Source organism: Carassius auratus, unplaced genomic scaffold, assembly GCF_003368295.1.
Source record: "Carassius auratus strain Wakin unplaced genomic scaffold, ASM336829v1 scaf_tig00005214, whole genome shotgun sequence".
Lineage (NCBI taxonomy): Eukaryota > Metazoa > Chordata > Actinopteri > Cypriniformes > Cyprinidae > Carassius > Carassius auratus.
Window position 1 is genome coordinate 1,107,824 of NW_020523638.1, and position 24,885 is coordinate 1,132,708.

At 35.4% G+C, this 24,885-nt stretch overlaps 1 protein-coding gene across 1 annotated transcript in view; it reads left to right on the forward strand.

The window, feature by feature from the left end:
* LOC113070719 (adhesion G protein-coupled receptor A2-like) overlaps positions 1-24,885 on the forward strand; it is a 64,159-nt gene that overhangs the window by 18,220 nt on the left and 21,054 nt on the right. The window contains exon 2 of the mRNA XM_026244128.1: positions 11,569-11,640. Within this exon, the coding sequence (XP_026099913.1) occupies positions 11,569-11,640 (72 nt within the window). The remainder of the gene's footprint in view (positions 1-11,568; positions 11,641-24,885) is intronic.

The following is a 24,885-nucleotide window of genomic DNA, read 5'->3' on the forward strand; positions in this document are numbered from 1 at the left end:
ATTTTTATATACTTTTTAAAAAATGATATACTGTTTAAAAGTATGTATTTATATTAGGGCCGGAACTTTAACGCATGAATTGAGATTAATTAATTACACAAAAAATAACGCGTTAACTAAGATTAATTAATTACAGAAAAAAAAATTCCCGCATTTTTAATAAGTTATTTTTGCACCGCGGAACGTTTCTCACTGGATGAGTTTCGGCGGACCGATTATACTGAAGCACCAACTAGCGTTTGCTTATCACCGCAGCACATCGAGCCTCAAGTATCACCTCAACGCAAAACATATAGCAGCTAGCGTGGACTTTACACTTTATGTTGAACTGTGTATTATTTTGTTGGTGCAACTGGCAGTTTATGTTGAACTCTTTATTGTTTTGGCCAAGGTTATTGAGAGTTGGACTTAGTATGTTATGGCCTCTGAAGCAACAGAGAGATGTTTTCTAATAGTCAGTGTTTCCAATGTTCTGAATGTAATTGACAGTATTGTGTTTTACTTAAAAAAAACAACACTTATAAGCTTCCTGAATTTATGAAATGTACTATTTCTAAATTGTTTCTAAATATGTTATTGCTACACTTCATGGCAAAAATTGCACTGGTCTGCTAGACTTGGTTGAACAAAAATAAACAATATTTTGTTGCTTAAGCTTATGTATTCAGTCATTATTCAATGTATACTATAAATCCATGTGAAAAAAAATTACTTCTCACTGTTCTCAGGTCAAATATTTATATGCGATTAAAATGCGATTAATTTCGATAAATTAATTACAAAGCCTCTAATTAATTAGATACATTTTTTTAATCGAGTCCAGGCCCTAATTTATATTTATAAACTGTACTTGCAGATGATATTCTTTTTATTTTTAAATAAAAGATCACTTAAGAGTATCTAAAGTGAGACACTTTCATGACTATGCCTCTTAACACACTTAAAGGGAAAGTTCACCAAAAAATTCTGTCATTAATTATTCAGCCTCATGTCGTACCAAACCAGTAAGACCTTTGTTCATCTTCGGAACCCAAAACAGACTGACCTGGAAGAGAAGAAATTGTTGTTATTTTTGTTTTCTTTGCGCACAAAAAGTATTTTTGTAGCTTCATAAAATTAAGTCACATTACGTGGGCTATTTTAATGATATCCTTACTATCTTTCTGGGTCTTTTACGTTTCAGCTGCATTGCTGTCTATGCAGGGTCAGAAAACTCATGGATTTCATAAAAAATATCTTAATTTATCAACCAAAATCTTATTGGTTTGAAACAACAAGAGGGTGAAAAATGAATGACAGAATTGTAATTTTTGGGTGAACTGTCCTTTTAAGAATTGAATGTATATAAACGTTCTAATAATGCCCAATAAAAGGGTATTTTTAATAATAATTTTAAATCATTTTTTGTCATGCATTAAATAAATAAACATGCTGATATGTTAACTGACATATTAAAGTACATCAAAAATGCTTGATTGTAATTTCAACTTTAATATTATTCAATTTCACATTTAAGCGTTTCAAAAAACGCTCTTAGGTTTAACTAACTGCCTTTAAAATTTATTTCAACTATAAAACATTTTATAACATGCAATTAAGTGTCCAAAAACATTACGTTTAGTTTGCACTTAAGTATATATTTTTAAAGTATGTTATTTTTGTAAGTACTTGTTTTAAAAGGTGGCTAAAATACACTTATTTTCCACAAGGTTATAACATTGTGCCAACTGACTTGTTGGTGTCTTATGATTTATATGTTTAAAAAATGTAGGATGTCATCTGATCATGTTCAGGATGTCCCAGAATAAGTTATTTTCCTTAGTATGAGTGGCAGAAGTGAAGGCCATTTAGCTGTCCGAACGACAAACAGATATGGTCTGTTGTTTTGTCTCAGAGGCCTTGCGGTTCAACGAGACAAATTGAGCCAAACCACAGAATGGGGAGGAACTGCTGTCTCTGAGGACAGACTCGTCCTTGCCAGACTGTGTCACGTTGTGCTGCCACACCACAGCAGCAGGGTGTAATCTTATGTTCTAGGTACATTTTCAAGCTCATCTGGATTCTGAGTCTCACTCAGGATGACACTTGACATGGCTCACACGGCCTCTCATAATGCATGAAGGGACGCATGAAGACGCTTTTGTCCCTGATGCAGTCATTTCTATAATAATTAATAAAGCACACTGAGTGGGATCAGTGCTCTGATGACTGATGGTGTATATCTTTCATGTCACTTCAGATTTGGGTTATAAGCTTGACAGTAAGGAGCTTCAGACTGTGGTCTGATTTGCGTAGATTAGCTGCTTCTCTGAAGTCTGCTGTTTGAAGGACAAAGCCAGTTCTGGAAATGGCCAGTTAATGTGTGTCTGCTTTTTGTCACATCTCTCTCCCCCATTCTGCTTACTTTTAATGACCCATTTCTTTCTTTTTGAATCCTTTTATATTGTTTATTTTTAAGAGTAGCAATATTATCAACATGCTCTGTTTACTTGTTTCTCAATCCTAATAGTTTTTTAATTGTGGCATAAAGTACTCACCCATGTGGAACTAAACCCATATGACTCTCTTTCTGCCAAGGAACACAATCATGAATTATTTTGTTATTATTTTCCCGTAAGGGAATAAAAATGGACCATAAAAATACTGGTCCCCTTTGACTTTAATTTTATGGACAGAAAATACTTTTTTTAATATATATATCAATTTGTGTTCCATATGCAGAAGAAAGAAAGTCATAAAGGTTTGTAACAACTTTACTGTATCTCTCATCCTTTTACTGGACTCCTGTCCTGTTTTCCTCATTTCCTTGCTAACTTTTATTTTCCTCTTGTTTTATTGTCCTTATCTCTTCCCCTCATTCTGTCGTCCACCTGCTCTTGCTCTCTGCCCTGTCCATCACACGGCAGAACAGGAAGCGCTCTGGGGTTGACCTCTGACCTCAGTCAGCCAAGCTCTGTATAAACAGCTCATTTTCTTCACTTCCTGTTTAGCTGAACAGGAGCACCGCCTGTTTTAGTTTGTTTACAGAGCGGGCCGCTTCAAGTTCTGGTGTGTGTGTGTGGGTGTGTGTGTGTGTGTGTGTGGGTGTACGCAGCATGTTTTTCAGTGTGTATTTTCAAATGCATGTGTCAGTGTGTGCTGATCCCTGCCTGCTGTTCTATTGAGAACAATACAGTTCGTTTCCTTACCTAAGATCCTATGGAAGTCTGTTTTCGCCTCAAAGAAGAAAAAAAAATACAGTATATATATATATATATATATATATATATATATATATATATGTAAATGGGTTTTCAAATCTCCCAACTGTGACATTATTTCTCACAATTGCAGCTTTGTAACTCACATATGACTTAATATCTTATGATTGCAACTTTATAGCTCACAATCATGACTTTATAAATATTAAACATGGCTTCATATTTCATAATTAACTATATCTTATGATTACTGGTACATTACGTTGCACAATTGTGACATGACTTACAAAATAACAACACACTGTATATCAAAACTGTGACTTTACTTCTCACAATTCTGGCATTATATTTAACAATTGCAACGTTATATTGTTATTGCAACCTAATAACTCAAAATGAAAATATGACTTCATATATCACAATTGTGACATTATTTCTCACAATTACGGCTTTATACCTCACAATTTTGACTTAATATCTCAAAAATGCAACTTAATTTCTCACAATTGTGACTGAAGTCGATTAACGTTTATACGCGCTATTAGGCATTTTCTCCTGACAACCCTGAAAAGAACTTAAATAACACTTTCAGTTTTAATCGTACAGATAAGAGCAACACATCAATCGAATCTGTAAAGGGTCTACTTTTTTTTGCATACAGACCTAATAACAACAAAACTTTGTGCCCTTATAAAATATAGATAACAAACAAGGTGCGCTGTCTGCAGCCTTTGTCTGCGCTGATCTTCATTTAGACACGCATCATTAAAATGAACTGTAACTCCGTGAATACTTAACGAAGAGACATGACAAAAATATCTATAGAAAGCCTGAAATGTCTATTTTTAAAATAAACAAGTGCCGCCGAAAACAAATATTCTGTGATAAAGTTATCCATATAAAGACAACGCGATGTCCGTTTTTCATGGCTCCCTTCATTATCTTCTAATGAGACCACGCCCCCGCGCTGAACGCGCTATTCAGATTCTAATGTTTCACTGAAGCGCACGCAACAGAATACGCCCACACAACAGAAGACAATGCAGAGAGACTGTTCTTCAAGTTTTTTATTTATTTTACTGTTTGCTTCACGATGAGAGGAAAAATACATAATTCACCCCAAAAAGATGTGATGTGGTTGAGGATTTGAGATTTGGATTTCCTCAGAAAAAAAAGAATGAAGCACTTTATTCAGCAGAGATCATAAACATGAGTAAGTCTTTTTTTATCTATTTATATACTTGTACTAATTTTCACATAACGTGTAAACATTTTACTAGTTAGACTTTTCCAAATTATAATTCCTGACTAAATATATAATCAAGTGAAATATTATGAAGTTTCAATAACAATGTACTATACTATACAATTCTAAAGCTTGATGTAAATAATATAAATCTAACAAATAAATGTAACTGTAACACATGTAACACAATGCTGTTCTTTCAATTTATCCCCATAAAAAACCTGAAAAAATATTCTCAGCTCTTTTCAACATTAATAACAACAACAACAATAATAATAATAATAATAATAATAATAATAATAATAATAATAATAATAATAATAATATTGATAATAATAGCACTACATTTTTTTGTAGAAAATAATTTTGTTAAAAGGATTTCTGAAGGATTGTGTGACTCCAGTAATGATGCAAAAAAATCAGCTTTGAAAGTCAGCTTTGATTGTTCCTAATGAACTGTTTAACTGCTCCCCCAAGTGGATATTAAATTATGTTGTGGGATAATTAAATATATTCTAAATAAACTACAAACATAAAATGATATACATTTATTTTGTCCTCACATTCTTTCTTGTAACTCCTTCCTCTCAGTGACACAAGCTGACTAAGAGGCAAATTATGCAGCTCATTATGCAGCTCATTATGCAGGCCTTTGTCTTCTCAGTTGTAATTCACAATGATGTTCATGATAGTTGACGCCTACTCGCATATGACTTTTATAAACAAAAGTGTCTTAGAAAATTTAAATCAATATATAGTTTTCTGTGAGTGAGTAAACAAGATGATTTTCATATCATTTAGAAAGAAAGATTCTAGGCTACAAGCTCCAGTTCTCAACAGTCCTGGGAACCAATGTTATGTATGTGTTTTATGGCCTTATTCAAGTGATTTAACATTTTTAGTTTTTCATTAACCATGCATTAAAAAAATAAATAAATTATGTACATACATGCTGCTCACATATTATTATAGCCCAGTTTGTGCTGATTACAGTGAGTTTAGACTTTACCCATTTAGATGTGTATAAGAAACTGAATAAAGCACAAATGTCAGGGCATGACAAAACTTCTCCAGGCCCAAAAAATACCCTTAGACTCCAGAGGGTTAAAATTCGTGTTTGTCCATTATAATATGACTTCAAAGTGCTACTTTATATCCCACAATCTGACTTTATTTCACACAAATGCAACTTTATATCACAGTATAATTTACAGTGTGGCTTCAGCTTCACCTCAATAGTGACCTCATTTATTACTGAGACAGAAACAACTTCTGTAAGAGCCACCTTTTGGAAACGGGCTTCACACAACCAAAGTTTAGTTTGACTACATGTAAAAATCTTAACATGTTCTGTATGTAACATATAATGTTGTATTGATGATACTCTAACATATACATACACACTCACACAACACAGGCAACTTTAAGCAACCCAAGTCCTTACGTGACTCCTAACCTCCACACATACTCACTTTCTAAATGGTTACTGACTCATTACTATCTATAACTCTATAGTTTCTGGGTCCAATTAACCAGTTTGTGTTTTTGCCAGTGATATCTCTCAGTCTCTCTCTGTATTAAATTATGCTCTAGATCTGTCTGGTTTTCAGCTTTTATCTTGTGTCTGGCTTGAGTTAGCTGACGGTTCATGTGCCCGACCAGAGCATCAGGCGGGGTAGATCAGGGTCAAAGAGCTATTTGAAGATCTGTTCGGCTGGCCGTGTCCCAGTACGATGTGTCCTGATCCTCCCTAGATCCTGCAGCAGTAGGACGACTGCAGTGGGTTAGTGGTTTGGAGTAGTCACCCTCAGTAATGACCTGACAAAGGCAAGATGTCATTTTCATTCATTATGAACCAAAACACAGAAACTCACTTTTGGGACACTTGTGTTTGTTCTGAAATAACCTCTTTAATATTCTTTAATTACATGGCAGGATGTAGTTTAGCTGTGTGTTCATCCACACATGTGCACATTTGCGGGAAGTCATTAGCGCGGTTGCTAGAGTTAGCATTAGTCATACAAAAAACAGCTGTCAAAATCTGTTGATAGGCTTTGGGTGTAGCACAATGTTATGCAGTAACTTAGTAAATATTGCATTTTGTGAAGAAAGCACAAGCTTAGTTGGAATAGTTACTATATTTGCCACCTTTTATTATTATCTTATTAGCACAACACTACAAAGGTGGCAAATATACCATATTTTCCGGACTATAAGTTGCACTTTTTTTCATAGTTTGGCTGGTCCTGTGACTTATAGTCAGGTGCGACTTATTTATCAAAATTAATTTGACATGAACCGAGAGTGAGAGGGCGCTTCTATGCTGCCAGAGATGCTGCTCAGTGCTCATGTAGTCTACACTGAGAAGCATAGAGCGCCCTCTCGTGGCTGTAGACCGTAATGTTTTCTCTTGGTGCTTGGCTCTAAATAAATGCGACTTATAGTCCAGTGCGACTTATATATGTTTTTTTCCTCATCATATGATGTATTTTTGGACTAATGCAACTTATACTCAGGTGCGACTTATAGTCCGAAAAATATGGTAGTAACTATTCCAACATTGACAAAAATGGCATATATTTTACCGTATTTTTCGGCCTATAAGTCGCATTAGTCCAAAAATACGCCATGACGAGGAAAAAAACATATATAAGTCGCACTGGACTATAAGTCACAGGACCAGCCAAACTATGAAAAAAAGTGTGACTTATAGTCTGGAAAATACGGTAATTGATTTAAGATAAGTTTTCAAAGTCTTAACGTAGTTCTTACAAAATTTGTTCAGGGCTCAACATTAAGCCTTGACATGCTTTGGACAAGTAAAAATGGTGTAAATGTAACCTAGTCTAAAGCAATTTTCTCATCAGCGTTCTATCAGTTCTTACCTACATTTGCCTGTTTGTGAAATTGATTTCCAGGACATTTTATTATTATTATTATTATTTTTGCTATTACCAAATGCAAACTTTTTCTTAACTAAACCGCTGGTAAGTGGCCAAATGTGACTGCCTTAAAGAGTGAGTCATTGATTCATTTATTCATAAAAAAAATTCAAACTGTAGATTCATTCACAAAGGAAGCAAACGTCTGTCTTTATAAATAAGTCATTGAATCATTGACTTATCCCATTCATTCAAAACCACTGAATAATTCAGTAGCAAAACACCACTTTTCATTGCTGTGAGATGAGCGGATGTTTTGCTGATGTGATCTTTGTTTGGAACTATTTTTGTCAGTTAATATTGTGTCTAGAATTCACTTAATATTTCAGTAAATATTAACTACTTGTTTATTGAACTGTTGTATAAAATCAGCGGTACATTTACGATGATGCTGGTGTTCGAGAAACACTTTAAAAATCCGCTGTCTCAGACAAGTATGTCAAGTTCTGAACTTGATTTTGACTAGCACCATGCCATATTGCATTTTACATAAAAGGTATATTTGCACTCAATAAAGAGACTGCCTGTTTTTATTAAATCTGCTCATTAACTTTTGTGACAAGGCAGGAAATAAGATGAACCAGCTGCTGGATTGCAAATGGAAGCAGACATACACTTTCTCTCAACACACTCGCATACTGCAAACACGTTCTTCAGTCCTGACTGGTTACACACTTCCTGCCAATAAGGGGATAATACAGCCAGTTACGGTCTATTAGGCTGTGACACACTGAGACAGACGAAAGAGTAACATGAGTCACAAAAGCACGCTTTAGAAAGTACCAGTAATGACATGCAATTATACAACGGATAATTGCAGCTCTAAAATCTGATTGGGTAAAGCCAGGTGTACACTAAACATGTTTAAAGTCCTTTACAATTGATGCATGTATGAACGAAATGAGTCAAATCAGACTGTGGAACATCACCAGTCTGTTGGACTGATGTCTGATTTTGGTCATGGTGTTGACTGTGTGCAAGCCTGGAGTGTTTGAGTCTGATGTGGCCAAGCAAAACAGGGCATTTGTACACTGATGAAATGTCATATTATGCTCTGCCTGTGAAGCGAACACTAATACATTATCTTTATTGTACATCATATAGACAGACTAGTACATAGTATTGCTCTCATGGTACCAAACGTTCAGTAGTTAGTACCACTACCAGTAAATCAAAATGTAAGATTATTAACACTGCAATTCAGATTTAGTCCCATATTTTAATATGGTCACTACCTCCATTTAATCATGACATTAAGATACATTCCTGGTCCATCAGTCCATGGGCACCAAAGAAAATAAATGCTTGTCTTTGTGATCTTTATTCTGAACATATATATATATATATATATTTATGTAATTGAAAAAAAAAAAGTTTTTTATTTAATATTAAATTGAATATATATATATATATATATATATATATATATATATATATATATATATATATATATATATCAATGTTATTATTAGCATAATAAATGAACAAGTATCTTAAAAACTGTTTAATATTTGTAATTGTTATTTTTACTTCACACATTCATTTATTTTTTATTCTTATTATTAATCCAACATTTACAATGCTATTTAATTATTTTATTCTAAAACTTTGAATTTTGAACCAGATTTTGAATTCGACTTCTACAACGTCATCTTAGATGTTCACTTTTTTCTACATTTTAAATTCAAATTTCTTATATCTTGATGTTGAAAAAGTAAAGTGAATGTGCATGCTGTTTGTCAACTATTCAGTTATTGAACATTAGTGTCTTTTTCATATTGCTGTGGCTGCTATTTTAGAAAAACTCTAAAAAAATCACTTTAATGTATGGGCTTTTGTGATGTATTGCTTCCATAAATTTTTTTAGGATAGAAATAGATATGACATTTACATAACAGCCACATTTGTGTGTTTTTATGTGTCCATATCAGCCATAAACCTAATCCAAACCTGTTTTCCTCCTGAGCTTTACTCATACCGCCATCCAGAAGCCCCCTCTCTCTTCCTCTCTTCCTTCTGATAAGACTCTGGTCTCAGGCCCATTACCCAATGGCGAAAGGGATAATTGTCGTGGAAAGAGCCGGGTGTACGTTTGATGTGGACCTCGACTTCCTTTTGATGTAAAAATGAATCCTCTGTGATTATCAAGATTATGGCTTCCTCATTCCCTCGCCCCTTCCATCCCTCTGTTAAGCCGTGAAGATTAATTGGAAACAGCCCGGTCTGATGGCAGAAGCTGACGCAGAATGCTTCTTCGTGGCTGTCGGGTCGATGAACTTGTGTTTGGGCATCATACTGACATTACTCACACACTCTCCATCTTCCTCTCTTCTATTGCTGTAAAATCATGTCCTTACAGATACACTATTAAGAGTACATGTTATATCAGTGTTTCTAAGAGCATTTCCAATATATATTTTTTTTAATTAGCACTTTTATTCAGCAAAGACACATTACATTGATCAAAAGTGACATTCATAATTCTAAAATATTTCTATTTTTAAAAACGTTTTGTTTTGTGAACTTTCTATTAAGTAAAGAATCCTAAAAAAACTAGGCTATGATTGGATATATGTATACTGAATTTAACGTGTTTACCTTGTGTAGTTTTGTTCATGTTTTTTGAGACTAATAAGTCTTTTGAAGCCATAAAGTTAAAAGTTAAAAGTACCATTTTCCTTCAGAAATGTAATCAAGTAAAAATACTAGTAGTCAGTTTAGATTGCACTTGAGTAAAATCCCCCATTACTTAATTTGTATTGGATGTCAACAACCAAAGTTTTCTGAAGCATTTTCTAGTCTTTTACAGTTATTTTGCTATACTAAATGCATAATTTATAATTGCATTTACCACACATTTTCCCACATTTTTTGCTGTCCACAAACCATTTTTTTAGTGTGGATCACATATATTAAATGAATTACATTTATATTTTATTCTTAACTGTTTTTAAAACAGATAAAATAGGTCTCCCAAATGATATGTAGGTGCAATTTGAGTTCAGTACATAAATCTTTGAACTACTCAAACGTACATAATTATAAAACTTATTAGCAATGTTCGGTCAGCCTACCCTCTTTAGAAATGCAAAAGTGTCAGAAAATGTAATAAATTATTAAGAGTATTTAAAGATCAAAATAACGACAAAAGCCACACCTCCAATTATGCAGTCAATATAGAGTTCAAAATACTTGTTACAAATAATAATAATAAAAAAGACAACCATAATTCTACACCCAAATAAACAATAATACAATTCAAATTCCACAGGATAAATAAAACGGTTAATACATCTACATTAAAAAAACTATAAAATTTCATCAGTAAATAATTTACCGTATTTTGAGTCGCATCAGTCCAAAAATACGTCATGATGAGGAAAAAAACATATAAGTCGCACTGGACTATAAGTTTATTTAGAACCAAGAACCAAGAGAAAACATCACCGTCTACAGCTGCAAGAGGGCGCTCTGTTTTCAGTGTAGACTACAGGAGAACTGAGCAGCATAGAGCGCCCTCTCGCGGCTGTAAAAGGAAATGTTTTCTCTTGGTTCATTTCTCTTAGTTAATTTCTCTTGGTTCATGTCAAATTAATTTTGATAAATAAGTCGCACTTGACTATAAGTCGCAGGACCAGCCAAACTATGAAAACTTATAGTCCGGAAAATACGGTACTAATTAAATGATATAAAACAACAACAACAAAAACATCACATCAATAAAAACGCAAGAAAATAGTTTTCCATGATATCTCCCTTTATATCTTATTTTATTGTTTTGGTTTGATAGAAATGTAAGTTTTGCAGTGTGACTTCTATAGTCTTACTATTGTCTTTGGTGTATAAACCAGAATCTAATGCTGTGGTCTTGGGGGTTTGTAGGCAATAAATGAAGAATATGTGTGAGAGTTGGCGAGCGCTTGTGTCTGAGATGCCTGGCCATATAAGCATGCTTGTGTCAGGGTGTTTACTGTACATGCGTGTTTTTGTTGGACATGCGCGTGTGTGTTTTGGTTCGGGGTGTGTGTTGGCGAGGGTGTGTGTGACAGAGTGTGTGAGCGAGGGCTGTTTTCATTGGATGCACGACTGGATTTCGTTTTATATGGCTGTCTGTGAATGTGTGATTAGTGGCTGTCATCACGATGACTCATTTCACCTCTGCTTTTGCATTTCTTCACAGAAATCTGAGCAACAATCGCATCCGCGTCCTGAAAAATGGCTCCTTCACTGGCTTGTACTCCCTTGAGAAGCTGTAAGTCAACCTCTTTCTCATCATCATCATCATCATCATCATCTTCGTCACCATTGCAAGGCTTAGTGGTTTCTTTGATGTGTGTCAAGGGTTGGCCGTTTTGATTCACTGCGGAGTCAAAATCTAAAACATTACAATGATTCTGGTCTTTATAATAAATGCAAGGTATTTAAAGTGTACTCTGGAGTATACTTGCAATGGTTCCACTTTAGCAAATTCAATCATACTTCAGTTCCCCTTTAGTCAGACTTCAGGGCTATTACGCACAATTAAAGTGCATTTAGTACAAATTTAGTTGTTCCAATTTAGAAGTATGCCAGTTTAGTATACTAAAAGTACAAGTGCAGGGTATTTTCCACTAGGGCATTGATGCATAAACAAAAGTACATCTGATTAGAAAAGTAAATTGAGACACTGACAGATGAAGTATAATAAATAGAGTAGCCAAGTCTTCTTCTGTCTGTTTTTGGACATGATGTCCAATGACGAATGCTGTCAAACAATCAAATGATTTCAATTTCCTATAAAATTGGACCCGACACCTCAAATTATAAGTGATTATTATAAGCTTACAGTTGCGAATCGATGTAAGGTAAGGAGTCAGTTTTGAACACTGATGTATTATGCACATACTGGAGATGTACAGTTATGTACTCAAAGTTTCACACTGCAGTTTTAAATACAAGTGCAAATTATTGTCAAAACCAAAAACATTTGACTTTATTTTCTGTGAGGGTGATGCTCTGGTAGGGAGGATGAGCCGTACACGAGACTATCACTGAAGGAGTCTCATTACACCTCCATATATCACTGTGTGAAGAACTGCTCAGATAATAGAGGAGGCTGCCCGGGAGTGAAGGAGGAGGAAATATGATGTGTTGCTGATTGACCTGCAGTATCGGTGTATGATACTGACAGCTACAGTAGGCCATATTATTTTAGCTCCTTTGTAGCTGTACTTTGCATATATAAAAATTGTAATATGGTATCTTGGCTACAAAAACAAACAAAAAAAACAATAATTTTAGTGTGTTTAATAATCAGGTGTGTTTGATGTGTGTGTGTGGTCATTGTGGTGTGCACGTGTGTGTGTGCTCGTGATCATGTGTGCACGTGTGCAGTGATTAGCCATGTGTGTGTAAGACAGGGCAGTTCTCTGTATGTAGGTGTTTGTTCGGGGTAAAAGGATCTGATTTGCTTGTTTTTGCAAGTGCAGACAAGACCCCCGGGGAGTTGCGGAGGTCAAAGGTCAGAGAAACTGGAGCCATGGCTGCAAACAGGCGCTCGTACCTGGGATTGTAGTTAAACCGGGCTAGGATGAGGGGGAAGGCCTGTTTTCTTTTGTTACATATTTGATTGGTAAATGAGATGTTGCTGTTCCTAGATCATCTTTGTCTAAGATTTAAAATAATTATATTAATGTGGCAATTTTGTACTGTTTAATTCAGACATTTAATTCAGAATTCATTCATTAAGCTCATTATTGGCCTTATTGTGACGTATCGTTGAAACTATTTATTTATTTGGAAGTATTTGTAATAGTATAATTATAATATATAATATACAGTAGTATGTATATATAATATACACCAGTAAAATTATGTAAAACTATGTTTTAAAACTATGTTAATGTGTTAATAAAACAATTACGACGGGTTCTGGAGAAATGCACACAACTAGAAAAACAGGTTTGTACAGAGCCCCGCACATGACATGCAAGAAAAAATATCAGGCTAAATCTTGTGCACGATTTACTAATTCGTTCCCTCACTGTACTAAAACGTGCACACGATTACTATAGCGTTCCCTCGATTTATAAATTGTGCGCACGATTTCCTAATTCGTTCCCTCACTGTACTAGAATGTGCACAGGATTACTATTGCGTTCCCTCGATTTGCTAAATCGTGCGCACGATTTACCAAATTGACGGAACGCAATAGAAAATCGAGGGAATCCAATAGTAAATCAAGGGAACGCAATAGTAATTGTGTGCATGTTTTAGTACAGTGAGGGAACGAATTAGGAAATCGTGCGCACAATTTATTTATTTTTTCTTGCATGTCATGTGTGGGGCTGCGTAGGTTTGTAAAGGCTCAAAGTCAGGATGAAAATGATGATTATTCACTCCTCAGGATTTGTAGAGTTTGTAGGAGACCCAAGTTTATAATTGTACAGTCATGGCCAAAAGTTTCGGCAGTGACATCAATTTTGTGTTCTGCTTTTTTTAAACATGTTTCTGTTATGTACTGAAAAACAATAAACATGTTGCTGGTCATTTTGTGTCAAGATCAAAAAACAGTTGGCCAACTAAGCGGTTGCACTTTATTTTACAGTACGTGTACTAACATGTACTTATAGTATACTTACAGTGTATTTATCTAAGAAAGTTCTGGTAATACAAGGAAACTACATGGGGTAGGGTTAGGTTTAGGGGTAGGTTCACAGTTAGTACCTAGTTATTACATAGTTATTGTAATTACTATAAAAAGTACATAGTATGTACATGAGGAACAGGACTGTAAAATAAAGTGCTACCAACTAAGCTTTTAGCAAATATTAAAAATGCATCTGATCACTCTGCACAATAATCTAGAAACAATGTGAATGACTTTATATGTTAAAAAAAGAAAAACATTAAATCAATCAGAGGTGAGAAAAATCGATTTATTCATTTATTATTATTATTTTTTAGAAAAAGCTATTCATGTACTAGAGAGTTAAAAGTAAGTAATAGGTATGCATACTTTTGAACCATGTACTTATAATATTTGTATCTCCAAAACTGAAAACACATTCCTTATGCAGTAGGTCTGTAATAAAAATGACACAAAAATGGTATGGCATTGTACGTTTAGAAAACCATGTAGCTTAACTGCTCTCTAGGCTCCTTTTTAGGAAGCCTAGAATCCTTGGCTACTAGAGTTCTAATGATGCATTCCATTCAGATGTGGGATATTCTTTCCTAGTAGATATCACTGACATCCCTCTGTAAAGACGTTCCATTGCCAGACATTCTGAAGATGATTTATAAAGAAACAAATTGCAATGCAACCATTTGTTTTGGAAAGGTGTTTCCTAGCAGCCAAATTGCAGAGAATAATTGATGTTATGCAGCGACGGCATTTGTTTTTCAGGCGTATGATTATGAAGGCAATAGTTAATTTACTGGATTTTACTCTCCTGTACATTATTCCATGTTTATGTGATGTCACACAACCACAATCACATTTCTAATTGAGAAAATCCAGACTTTCCAAACTGATTTCCAAATCTGATTTCGATAGTTGGTCAATTCCAACTTTTACAGATGACTGGAATCAGCATGAAAACCAAAATAATGAAAAACAATAATTATACATCATGTCGTAATCCATTGTGGGAAAAATTTAGCTCAGTATTAGTGAATATGCTTTTGTGGTTAAATCTTAACCCTTCTATCACAATCAGGTCAGTTTTGACCCGAGAGTCAAAAAGTAAAAATGTCCCTGGATTAAAAAAAAAAATAATAATAAAATAAATAACTCTAATGTATTTTTACGAAAAATAAGTTTTGACTTTTTTGAACAGCATGAGTTAAAAGAATTTAATGAAATTCCGTTTAAATCAATGTCGTTAATACTGATAATTATTAGTTATATGTTCTGATACATTTCATATTATAATAAATTAACAATTCTCATGAATGTTGAAAAATATGTATTTTCCTCACATTATGCTGTTTTATAACAAAGTTCGGGAGGAACAGTCGCAGTTCATTAACCTGATTAACACAAGTGGAGACCAATCAGTAATCAACTCATGACAAGGTATAAATAACAGCAGAACCTATCTCTGTTCATTGACAGTTTTCAGCATCCCTCCTCCACCCCATTTCTCCTCACTTATAGATCCATCTACTCTTACCACAACCGGGGGGAGTACTCTGGGTTCGGGCCACATCCCGAGCTCGGAGCCCTCCACCCGGACAGCACGCCAAATACGCATAAACTTACGGTATTAATATACGTAGATGTGAACTCGTGAAATAGTGGTTTTGCTGATGTTCTTGTCCAATTTGAAATTCCAAAGAATTTCTTTATAACAGTAAATAACGTATAAACAAGAAATCACAGTAAAACACAGTTACATTCAAAACCGAAATTGTTGCACATTGACACATTAATGAGAAGTTACTGATCAGACCCAATGTGGTTTTTAAGCTTTTATGATATTTTAAGTTGTAGGTAGGTTGTGACTGGTTTAAACTGTAAATCTAAGTTTCACCAGATCAGAACTGACCCTGGAAATGGTTATTCAGTTTTTTAAAGTGATAGCAGGGTTAAAAGTTAAATTTTAAGAAAACCACATCTGTAGCTAATGTAATGATTTTGAATCGAAAATGAGAGGCCATTTAAATGTACTTAAAGAGACTGTTTCCTGACACACTTAGGTTTACTTGTAAAAAGTGCACTTTGTAATGATGTCAAATTCTAAGTTACATTTTAAATCATTGTTATAATAATGTTTTATCAAGGTCTAAAACAGTACACTTACTTTTTTTTGATTTTTCAATTAACATAGCACAGAAGTAACGGTAGCACTTTATTTTACAGTCCTGTTCCTCATGTACATACTATCTACTTATTATAGTAATTACAATAGCTATGTAATAACTAGGTACTATCCCTGAACCTACCCCTAAACCTAACCCTACCCCATGTAGTTACCTTGTATTACCAGAACTTTCTTAGATAAATACACTGTAAGTACACTATAAGTACATGTAAGTACACGTACTGTAAAATAAAGTGCAACCGAAGTAACTGTAGTGTGTCATGCACTATTACATTTTAAAGTTAATATATTTTAAATGTACTAAATTGCAACTTCATCATTACAAATATATGACACATACTGGTCTTTAAAATAGCTTTTAGTTCAACACAAATGCTCGTCAGTTCATTCAGCAGTACACTTTTTTTATGACAATAGAAGTCATTATGAAATTACATATTATTATTATTTTTTTTACTTAAGTCCAATTTAAGTGTGGCTCTCTAGCACTCTAAGGTTCAGCTAATTGCATTTATTTCAAATGTAATCTATAATATTTTATTTAACAGACAGTTACGTTTTTAAAAACATTACATTCAGTTCCCAAGGGATGTAAAGTTTGAAGTACTAGTAAATACAGATTAGTTTGCTTATGTGAAACTGATTATAGCTGATTGTGCAATTTGTAACAAACAATTCCCAGCATGCCCTGGGTCTCAGCCTCCTGCGGCGTGACAGGCCTGCGTGATGTGTGTATGTGTACTATTGTTTATTCTTGATTTAATTCAACGGCTTGTTGTGTGTGTGTGTGCACATATCTCTGTTCATTGTTTCCAGCTTGTGAGTGTGTGTGTATTGCGTAAAATGCTGCTGGGAGTTTATCTTATCATTTGTGCAGCAGTCATCCAAGGACAGGGTGATCTTACTGCTCTCTCTATAGCCCAAAAAACTGCTGCCTATGTCAATTTCACGTCTAGGAGTGTTGCTATATTAATATTAATCACAGATCTGACTGCTGACACATTTACTGTAACTTTCTTCTTTTTTCTTCCCGCTCAATTCAAAGGGCGTGTTATCAGCGAAGCAGTATTTCACTGAAGTGATGTCAAAGCATTCTTTATCATGACACATATGTTATTGATATGACACGAAAGAAAACTGCAGCACTTCATCTTTCTGTCTGGCTGTGTTTTCTCATCCCATGTGTTGTGTGCTGTGCATCCTATTATGGAAATCTGTCTCAAACTGTTCTGGCGTCTCTTAAAGGGTCTAGATATTGTCCAAACAGCCATCTTCTTCTCTGTATACCGTATATTCCTAAAACGTGCATCCCTGTGAATTCACACATGACAGAGTGAAATTATGGAAAATAATCCCCCAGATTATTTAATTTAATTCTGAAGTGTCAAACTCATTTTAGAGAGAATCCAATCATTTTTTGTCTATTTTTTCATGAAAATTATCCAATATTACATATCTGTGAGTGGCAAAGTGAATCTCTAGGATAGCTGTTAATGTGAAATCAGAATCCATCTTTTCAGAGGTGTTTTTAATCAGTGAGATGACTCTCAGGTGTCAGTGTCTGCCCTGTTTTATGTAAAGAACGGAGGTCTATCAAAGTCTGATCATGTTTGTGGAAGTGAATCATGGCACGAACAAGGGAGATCTATGAGGACCTCCGAAAAAGAGTTGTTGGTGCTCATCAGGCTGGAAAAGGTTACAAATCCAGATCTAAAGAGTTTGGATCTGTTTTGTGGATTTGTTTGTATAGATTGTGTACAAATGGAGGAAATTCAAGACATCTGTTACCCTCCCCAGAAGTGGTCGACCAACAAAGATCCCTCCAAAAGCAAGACTTATAATAATCTGCGAGGTTTGATCCCAGGGTAACTTCTAAGCAACTGAAGGCCTTTTTCACATTGGCTTATTTTGATGTTCAAGAGTCTACCATCGGGAAAACACTGAATATCCATGGTGTGTATGGCAGAATTGCAAGGAGAAAGCCACTGCTCTCCAAAAAGATCATAGCTGCCCATCTGCAGTTTGCTAAAGATCATATGGACAAACCAGAAGTATATTGGAGAAATGTTTAGCGGATGGATGAGACTAAAATAGAAATGTTGGGTTTAAATTAGAAGCGTTATGTTTGCAGAAAGGAAAACAATGCATTCCAGCATAAGAACTTTAACCCATCACATGGAGGTAGTGGTATAATCATGGTTTGGGCCTGATGTGCTGCGCCTGGGCCAGCACGGCTTGCCATCATTGATGGAACAATGAATTCTCAATTCAAAAAAAAAAGCCAGGACATCTGTCAGTGAACTGAGTCTCAAGAGAACATGGTTCATGCAGCAAGATAAGTCACTCTACCAAAGAACGGACAAAAAAGAAGAACAAAATTAATGTTTTGGAATGGCCAAGTCAAAGTCCGGACCTGAGTCCAAATGAAATGTTGTGGAAGGACTTGAAGCAAGCAGTTCATAGGAGAAAACCCCCCAGGATCACAGAGTTGAAACAGTTCTCTACTGAGGAATGGGCTCAGATTCCTACGAGCTGCTGTGCAGGACTGATCAGCAGTTACAAGAAACATTTAGCTACAGTTATTGCTGCAAAAGTGGGTCAGACCAGATTCTGAAAGCAAAGATTCACATACTTTTGCCAATCATATATAAATGTAACACAGGATCATTTTTTTCTCAATAAATGTATGAAAAAGAAAAAAAAAATTTTTCTCAATTGTTTGACTGGATTATCGGTAGCACTTTATTTTACAGTCCTGTTCCTCATGTACATACTATCTACTTATTATAGTAATTACAATAACTATGTAATAACTAGGTACTAACCCTGAACCTACCCCTAAACCTAACCCTACCCCATGTAGTTACCTTGTATTACCAGAACTTTCTTTGATAAATACACTGTAAGTACACTATAAGTACATGTTAGTACACGTACTGTAAAATAAAGTGCAACCGGATTATCTTTGACTACTTTCAGGTCTCCGATCCATTTATGAGTAAATGAATAAAAGTAATACATTACTTTTAAACAGTTGCATAAAAATAAATAAAAAAAGCTTCTTTCCAATCTACTCTGACCATTAAGTAAGCTTTAAAAACAGGACATTTGGAAGATATCACAGTTATGGCATGTTAACACAGATCCAGTCATATTTATATATCAATGCTGCACCTTGATTAACACTATATTGAACTTGAGATAAAATAATTATAGTGAAAAAGTTGTATTATTGTTTTTATTGAGTCTACTTCATCATAATGTGCCATTTTGAGCTTCAACCGCACATCCAACAGGTGTGACACAGCTAGCATGATCTCTCTGCAGTGTTCACACTCAGACATTCTGAAATGAATTTCCTTCTGTATGCGTCGCTCTATATGGACAGCAGTCTGGTGGATTTACAATATTGCTGGAGGGCCGGAGGAGAGGCCAGCGTTGGTTCTCTGGTAGCTTCTCACAAAGTCCTCCCTTTCATTAAAGCAGACCTCCTCAAAGAAAATAAGTCCTTCATAGCTCTCCAAACCACCCAACGAGAGCGATGTTCAGCCATGTTTGTGTTATACCCTTATAGAACACAGCGGGCTGATGTAGGAGGTCGTGAAGGCCGCATGTTAGTGTATGTGTGCGAGTGTGTCTTTGTGTTGTCTTGGCTTTCTTTCACATACTCACAAGCCTGTTATATGAAAAGAGCAATTTTCACCTGAACCCAAATACACACACTCAGCCAAACCCACGCTTTTTCCCCTTGATCTCCTAAATTAAATTTTCCACCCAGCGCCGTCCCTTAAAACGGCACACAGCCACATAGACACGTACACACACGCATCCTGTAATGAGGCTGGCCCCTGCTAACGAGCGGCGACCCTAACGAGTGTGCGAACAGATCACAGCGGCCTGTCCAGCACTCATTTGAGCAGAGCTAATGAGAATAATGAGAGAGAGAGAAGGAAGATTTACACGCTTATAGAGTGAAGAGGATGAGAAAAAGCAGGTGTAAAATGTGCTTACATAAACAGAGGAGAGAAGGGGAGAGACCTCCACTCTGTTATGTGTTTTCTGTCTTTTATGTAAAGATTTGAAATGAAAAAAAAAATAGATAGATGGATGGATGGATGCTTGTTTATTGCGAGTGTCCCAACCCTGTCCTTCTGATTTAATGTGGGCTATTATGATGTGTTTGGAATCAAGATTAACATTGTTTCCAATGTAGGTAAGGATATGACCTTATCCAGAGTGGGAGCTCTCGGCTCTCGAGCTCTCTGTGTGTGTGTCTGTCACTGTTGCCAACTCTTGCGAGAAAAATAAGCAACCGCAGCTTAAAAAACAAGGCCAAAACTTTTTTTTTTAATGGTTTATAATCATCAATATTATTTATTTTAAATTTTTTATTATCAATAAATGAGCCTGCAACATATTAAACTGAAACCACTCTTTTATCTGAGAAACACAAATATAATTATTTACTAATTATTTACTCTTTGTATTAGTATAGGACTATTTGTTTTTATATTAAAGCCAGTGACAATTAATAAATTACAAAAACAATGAAAAAAAAAAGAGGCTAAACAAAAGTCATATTTTCCAAGTTGAAAAAACCTGGGATTTTTTTCACACAGCTTTACAAAAAAAGAAGCCCAAAGTCACTCTTAATACGTGGACTTGGTAACTCTGGTGTGTGTGGGTGCATGCGTGCGCTGGCCATTGCTAGCTCATGGCCCTCTCATAAAATCTGAAGGGTAGTGGCAGTGAATTTAACCATCTTTCCCCTAATAAACGAAGCTAGAGAAAGACAGATGTGGATTCAGTCAGCTTCTTATGTGATTAAAAGTCCAGCAATCCTGCACTGATTACTCCAAGATTAATACTTTAAAGAGAAATAAATAAGAAATAAAAATAAATCTTAAGGACATACAATATGTTAATTTCTGCATTGGTGATGTGTTTAAATTTCAAAGATGGTTCACAACCCATTTTACTTCCATAATCTGACATATCCTTGTGAAAAAGGCTCAATATACACTTAAGTATAATATTAAAATAAAATTCAAAATATGAAGTTATTGAAATAAAAGGCCATTTAAAGGTATAGTCCACCCTAAAATGAGAATGACCCCATGATTTACTCACCCTCAAGTCATAGGTGTATATGACTTTCTTCTTTCAGATGAATACAATCAGAGTTATATAAAACAATGTCCTGGCTCTTCCAAGCTATGTTATGGCAGTGAATGGATCAGTGAAGGCCAAAAAAAGTGTATCCATCCATCACATAAAAGTACTCCACGTGACTCCAAGGGGCTAATAAAGGCCTTCTAAAGTGAATCAATGTATTTGTGTAAGAAAAATATCCATATTTCAAACTTTATAAACTGTAATCTATAGCTTTTTTTGTCATTTGTGTGTTCACAAATCACAAAAGAGTGATGTTCCAGTGAATGACATGGGACGTACTGTAGGTGTACACCTAGGATGGCTTAATTGAGAGTAAATCATGGGGTAATTTTCTTTTTGGGATGAGCTATCCCTTTAAGTGTACTGCTTTTTTTGCACCAAAAAAGGTCCAATAGTTGTAAAAAAATATTTTACGTCCTTAATTTCACACTCAATTTAAGGGGAGTTTCCTTTCACAGAAGCTAAAGTAAAATCTGTGATTGGCTAAATTTATAGCACATTGTGTGTTTTTATACTCAATAGGGCAAATGCTTTGATAGAGCAATATACATTTTAAAAGTATGCTAAAGTGTGTTTCTTTTTCACAAGGGTGTTTTCAAATTGAAAGGACACTCAATGAGAAATAATGTGGGTGGACTTAATTTTATGATTGGGTTGTAAAAAGTGGGTGTTACATATTACAATGCATCTAGGTGGTTGAAATATGAGGGAATATAAAAGGGATATGTGATGTCATTGCATTTCAATCAAATATTACAAGAAACAATTTTTGTGTGTGTGTTCTTGGGATACCATGCAAATAAAACAGTGCATAATAAACCAGGAATGTGAATTTCAGTAGCTATTAATTTAAGGTACATTTAAATTTGATATTGAATCTAAAGCTGAACTGTGCAAATTCGTTTGCGTAACTTTCAACAAATGGCTAATTAACTTGCAAAAATAAAACGTGCAGTTTTGAAAGGTGAATGTTTAATGCTCTCTCCCCTCATCTTTCACTGGTCAGCCAAATAGATAGCCCCGCCCCCAAACTCATCCCATTGGTTGAGCTGTTGCTGTGTCAGATAGTTCAGGATGCTCAAACAAACAATGTTTTGAAAGTACCACAGTATTTACAAACTTCAGGGACATCTTATCTCAGTATTTAAAACTGAAATAGAAGAATGTTCCTCAAAGCTGAAAAAAATGACACACTTCAGCTGTAATATCATAATACAAGTTTGACAGAAGTTTGACTACATGGTTTGACCGGACTAGATAACCTCGGCCTCACTGTTTACACAAATACTCCTCAAAACTCCTCCACAGCGCAACAAAAGAAGTTCTTCTTCCAGAGTTCATTTGAAGTTCTTGTTGAGATGTTGAGGACTGAACATTCAGTTGCTGGAGTTGTCTCAGGCTTCATATCCAGTAGCGTTGTGGTGAAGAAAGTGTTAAAGGAATGGGACAGAGCAGGACCAGAGGAGTGTGTGAGGAAGAAGAAGGGGGGCAGACCGCTGGAGTTGATAGACTCCAGATGTGACTATTAGATAAACTCGAGGCAAGGGGTGTGTTGTGAGTGTGTGTATGTGTGTTAGTGTGGGTGTGTTTATGTTGCTTGAGGGACCCAAAAAGCGTCTGAGCTTTTCACGAAATGCAAAAGCAGGATGGAGTGACAGAGCGTACATTCACACTGAAAAATCGCTGAAAGAGCAGACGAGAGTAGTTTTGGGAGGGCATTTTTACTGTGTCTGTCGAATGCACAGCTGAACTGAATTTACAACGTTCTGTATTTGTTCTCTGTTTCCTTCTTTCACATCCACAAGAAATCCTTTTTATTGTGCCCATCTAAAGCCCAGATTGACTGAATCTCAAAGTGCACCCACATGCAGCCGTGTTCACACATAGCATGTCATTGTCCTGGCTTCATTCAGTCATATTGTGCTCTGTGCTATCAGACAGCTGTTTCTTTGTGCTCACACTGGCCTAGTGACAGCGCTTCAGTGCTCTGCTCTTAAAATATTGTGTGTCGGCCCAACATTAAGCGCTTTCAGTTGATAATAGCATTTTTTTTCCAACACATTAATAGTTGAACTTATGCAAATTGCTGCAGAATTTCTGTAATTGTGTTCAAGTGTCGTTTTCCGGAAGTAAAAATCACATTTATTTTCTACCTATGGGTATTAGATTGTTAATTGATGGTATATTCTTATTGTGAGGCCTCATTGTTAAAATCTACATTACCCACGATTCTGCAATGAAATCTCCAGCAAATACATGCCAAAAGAGCTCTCAGCGAATGTGCAGTCCCATGATGCACTGCAAATGACCTGATAGAGTCAGCTATCAAAATATTTTGATTTTATTTTGGACATGACTGAAAGTGATGATATCAGAGTTGGTTAAATGTATTAAATATAATGTATTTTCTGTGTGTGTCAGTCTGTGGGTATCAGATGAAACACATATGCTCAGATTGTTCATGCTCAGATAATGATATGAAGTAAAACTGGATTTTGGCATTAGTTTGCTTCTACATTTGGGTCCCTTCAAATGATTTGACAGCAAACAGCCTTCCAGAGTCCAACTGAAGCAACATCCTAAAAGCCCAAATGCTCCTAATGTGCCTAATTTATTTCTGGAGGAGCACATTCTCCAAGCACCGGGTTGAGCAATTTTCCACAATTCCGGTCCCAACGTTTATCTTGGCGTAATACCTTCCTTCTGCCATTGAACAAATATATAATCAACATTAACCACAGAAATGCAACTCTTCAAAAGTGCACTTCTTCTTCATAGGTTTGCTGAAAAAATCATAAAGGAAACAGCTCTTGAAAAATGCTAGATATTTCAATCTAAAAGGGTCTGTCCTGAATTAGATATAAATCTGTAGTGATTCCATTTATTATATATTTATAAAATGATGACATTGACGTATATTCTCAGATTAGGTTTGTTTCAGTATATGTACATTTGTTTTCAAATGGTTGTCCATTTGCAATCATTTCAGTACAAAAAAAAGTGAAATGTTGACTCAGGATAGACTGGATAAAGGAAAACTATTCCAATAATTCGAGGAAGGAGAGGAAAAGCAGGAAATGAGTTGGAAAAATAAGAAGATTTCCTGTTTGGGTAGGAGTGGGTCGACGTTGATTTCATAAGGACCCCATTGTGTAACAAGCCCGATGTGTGTGTTAGTGGCCATTACGGGGTCACTTCTGCTCCCCCCTACTCAGGACTCCAGCGGTAGGGGAAAAAACAGTGTTTAAAAAAATAGAGAGAGAAAGGAAACGGTAAAAATAAATGAAAAACAACCTCTGTGCAGGAAATGACATGTGCCACCAAAATGTCTATTTCCGCTATTTGCACCTAAATCTACAAAGCAACACACCTCACCATATTCCTCCCTGTATCAATGTACCAGATCGCTACACTACATTGCCTGGAAACCAGCCTAATGAACTATGCAACTTGTCGGAATTTTTTTGTTTTGTTTTACTTCTATAGTTAAATACAGTATATGTTAAAAAGACCCG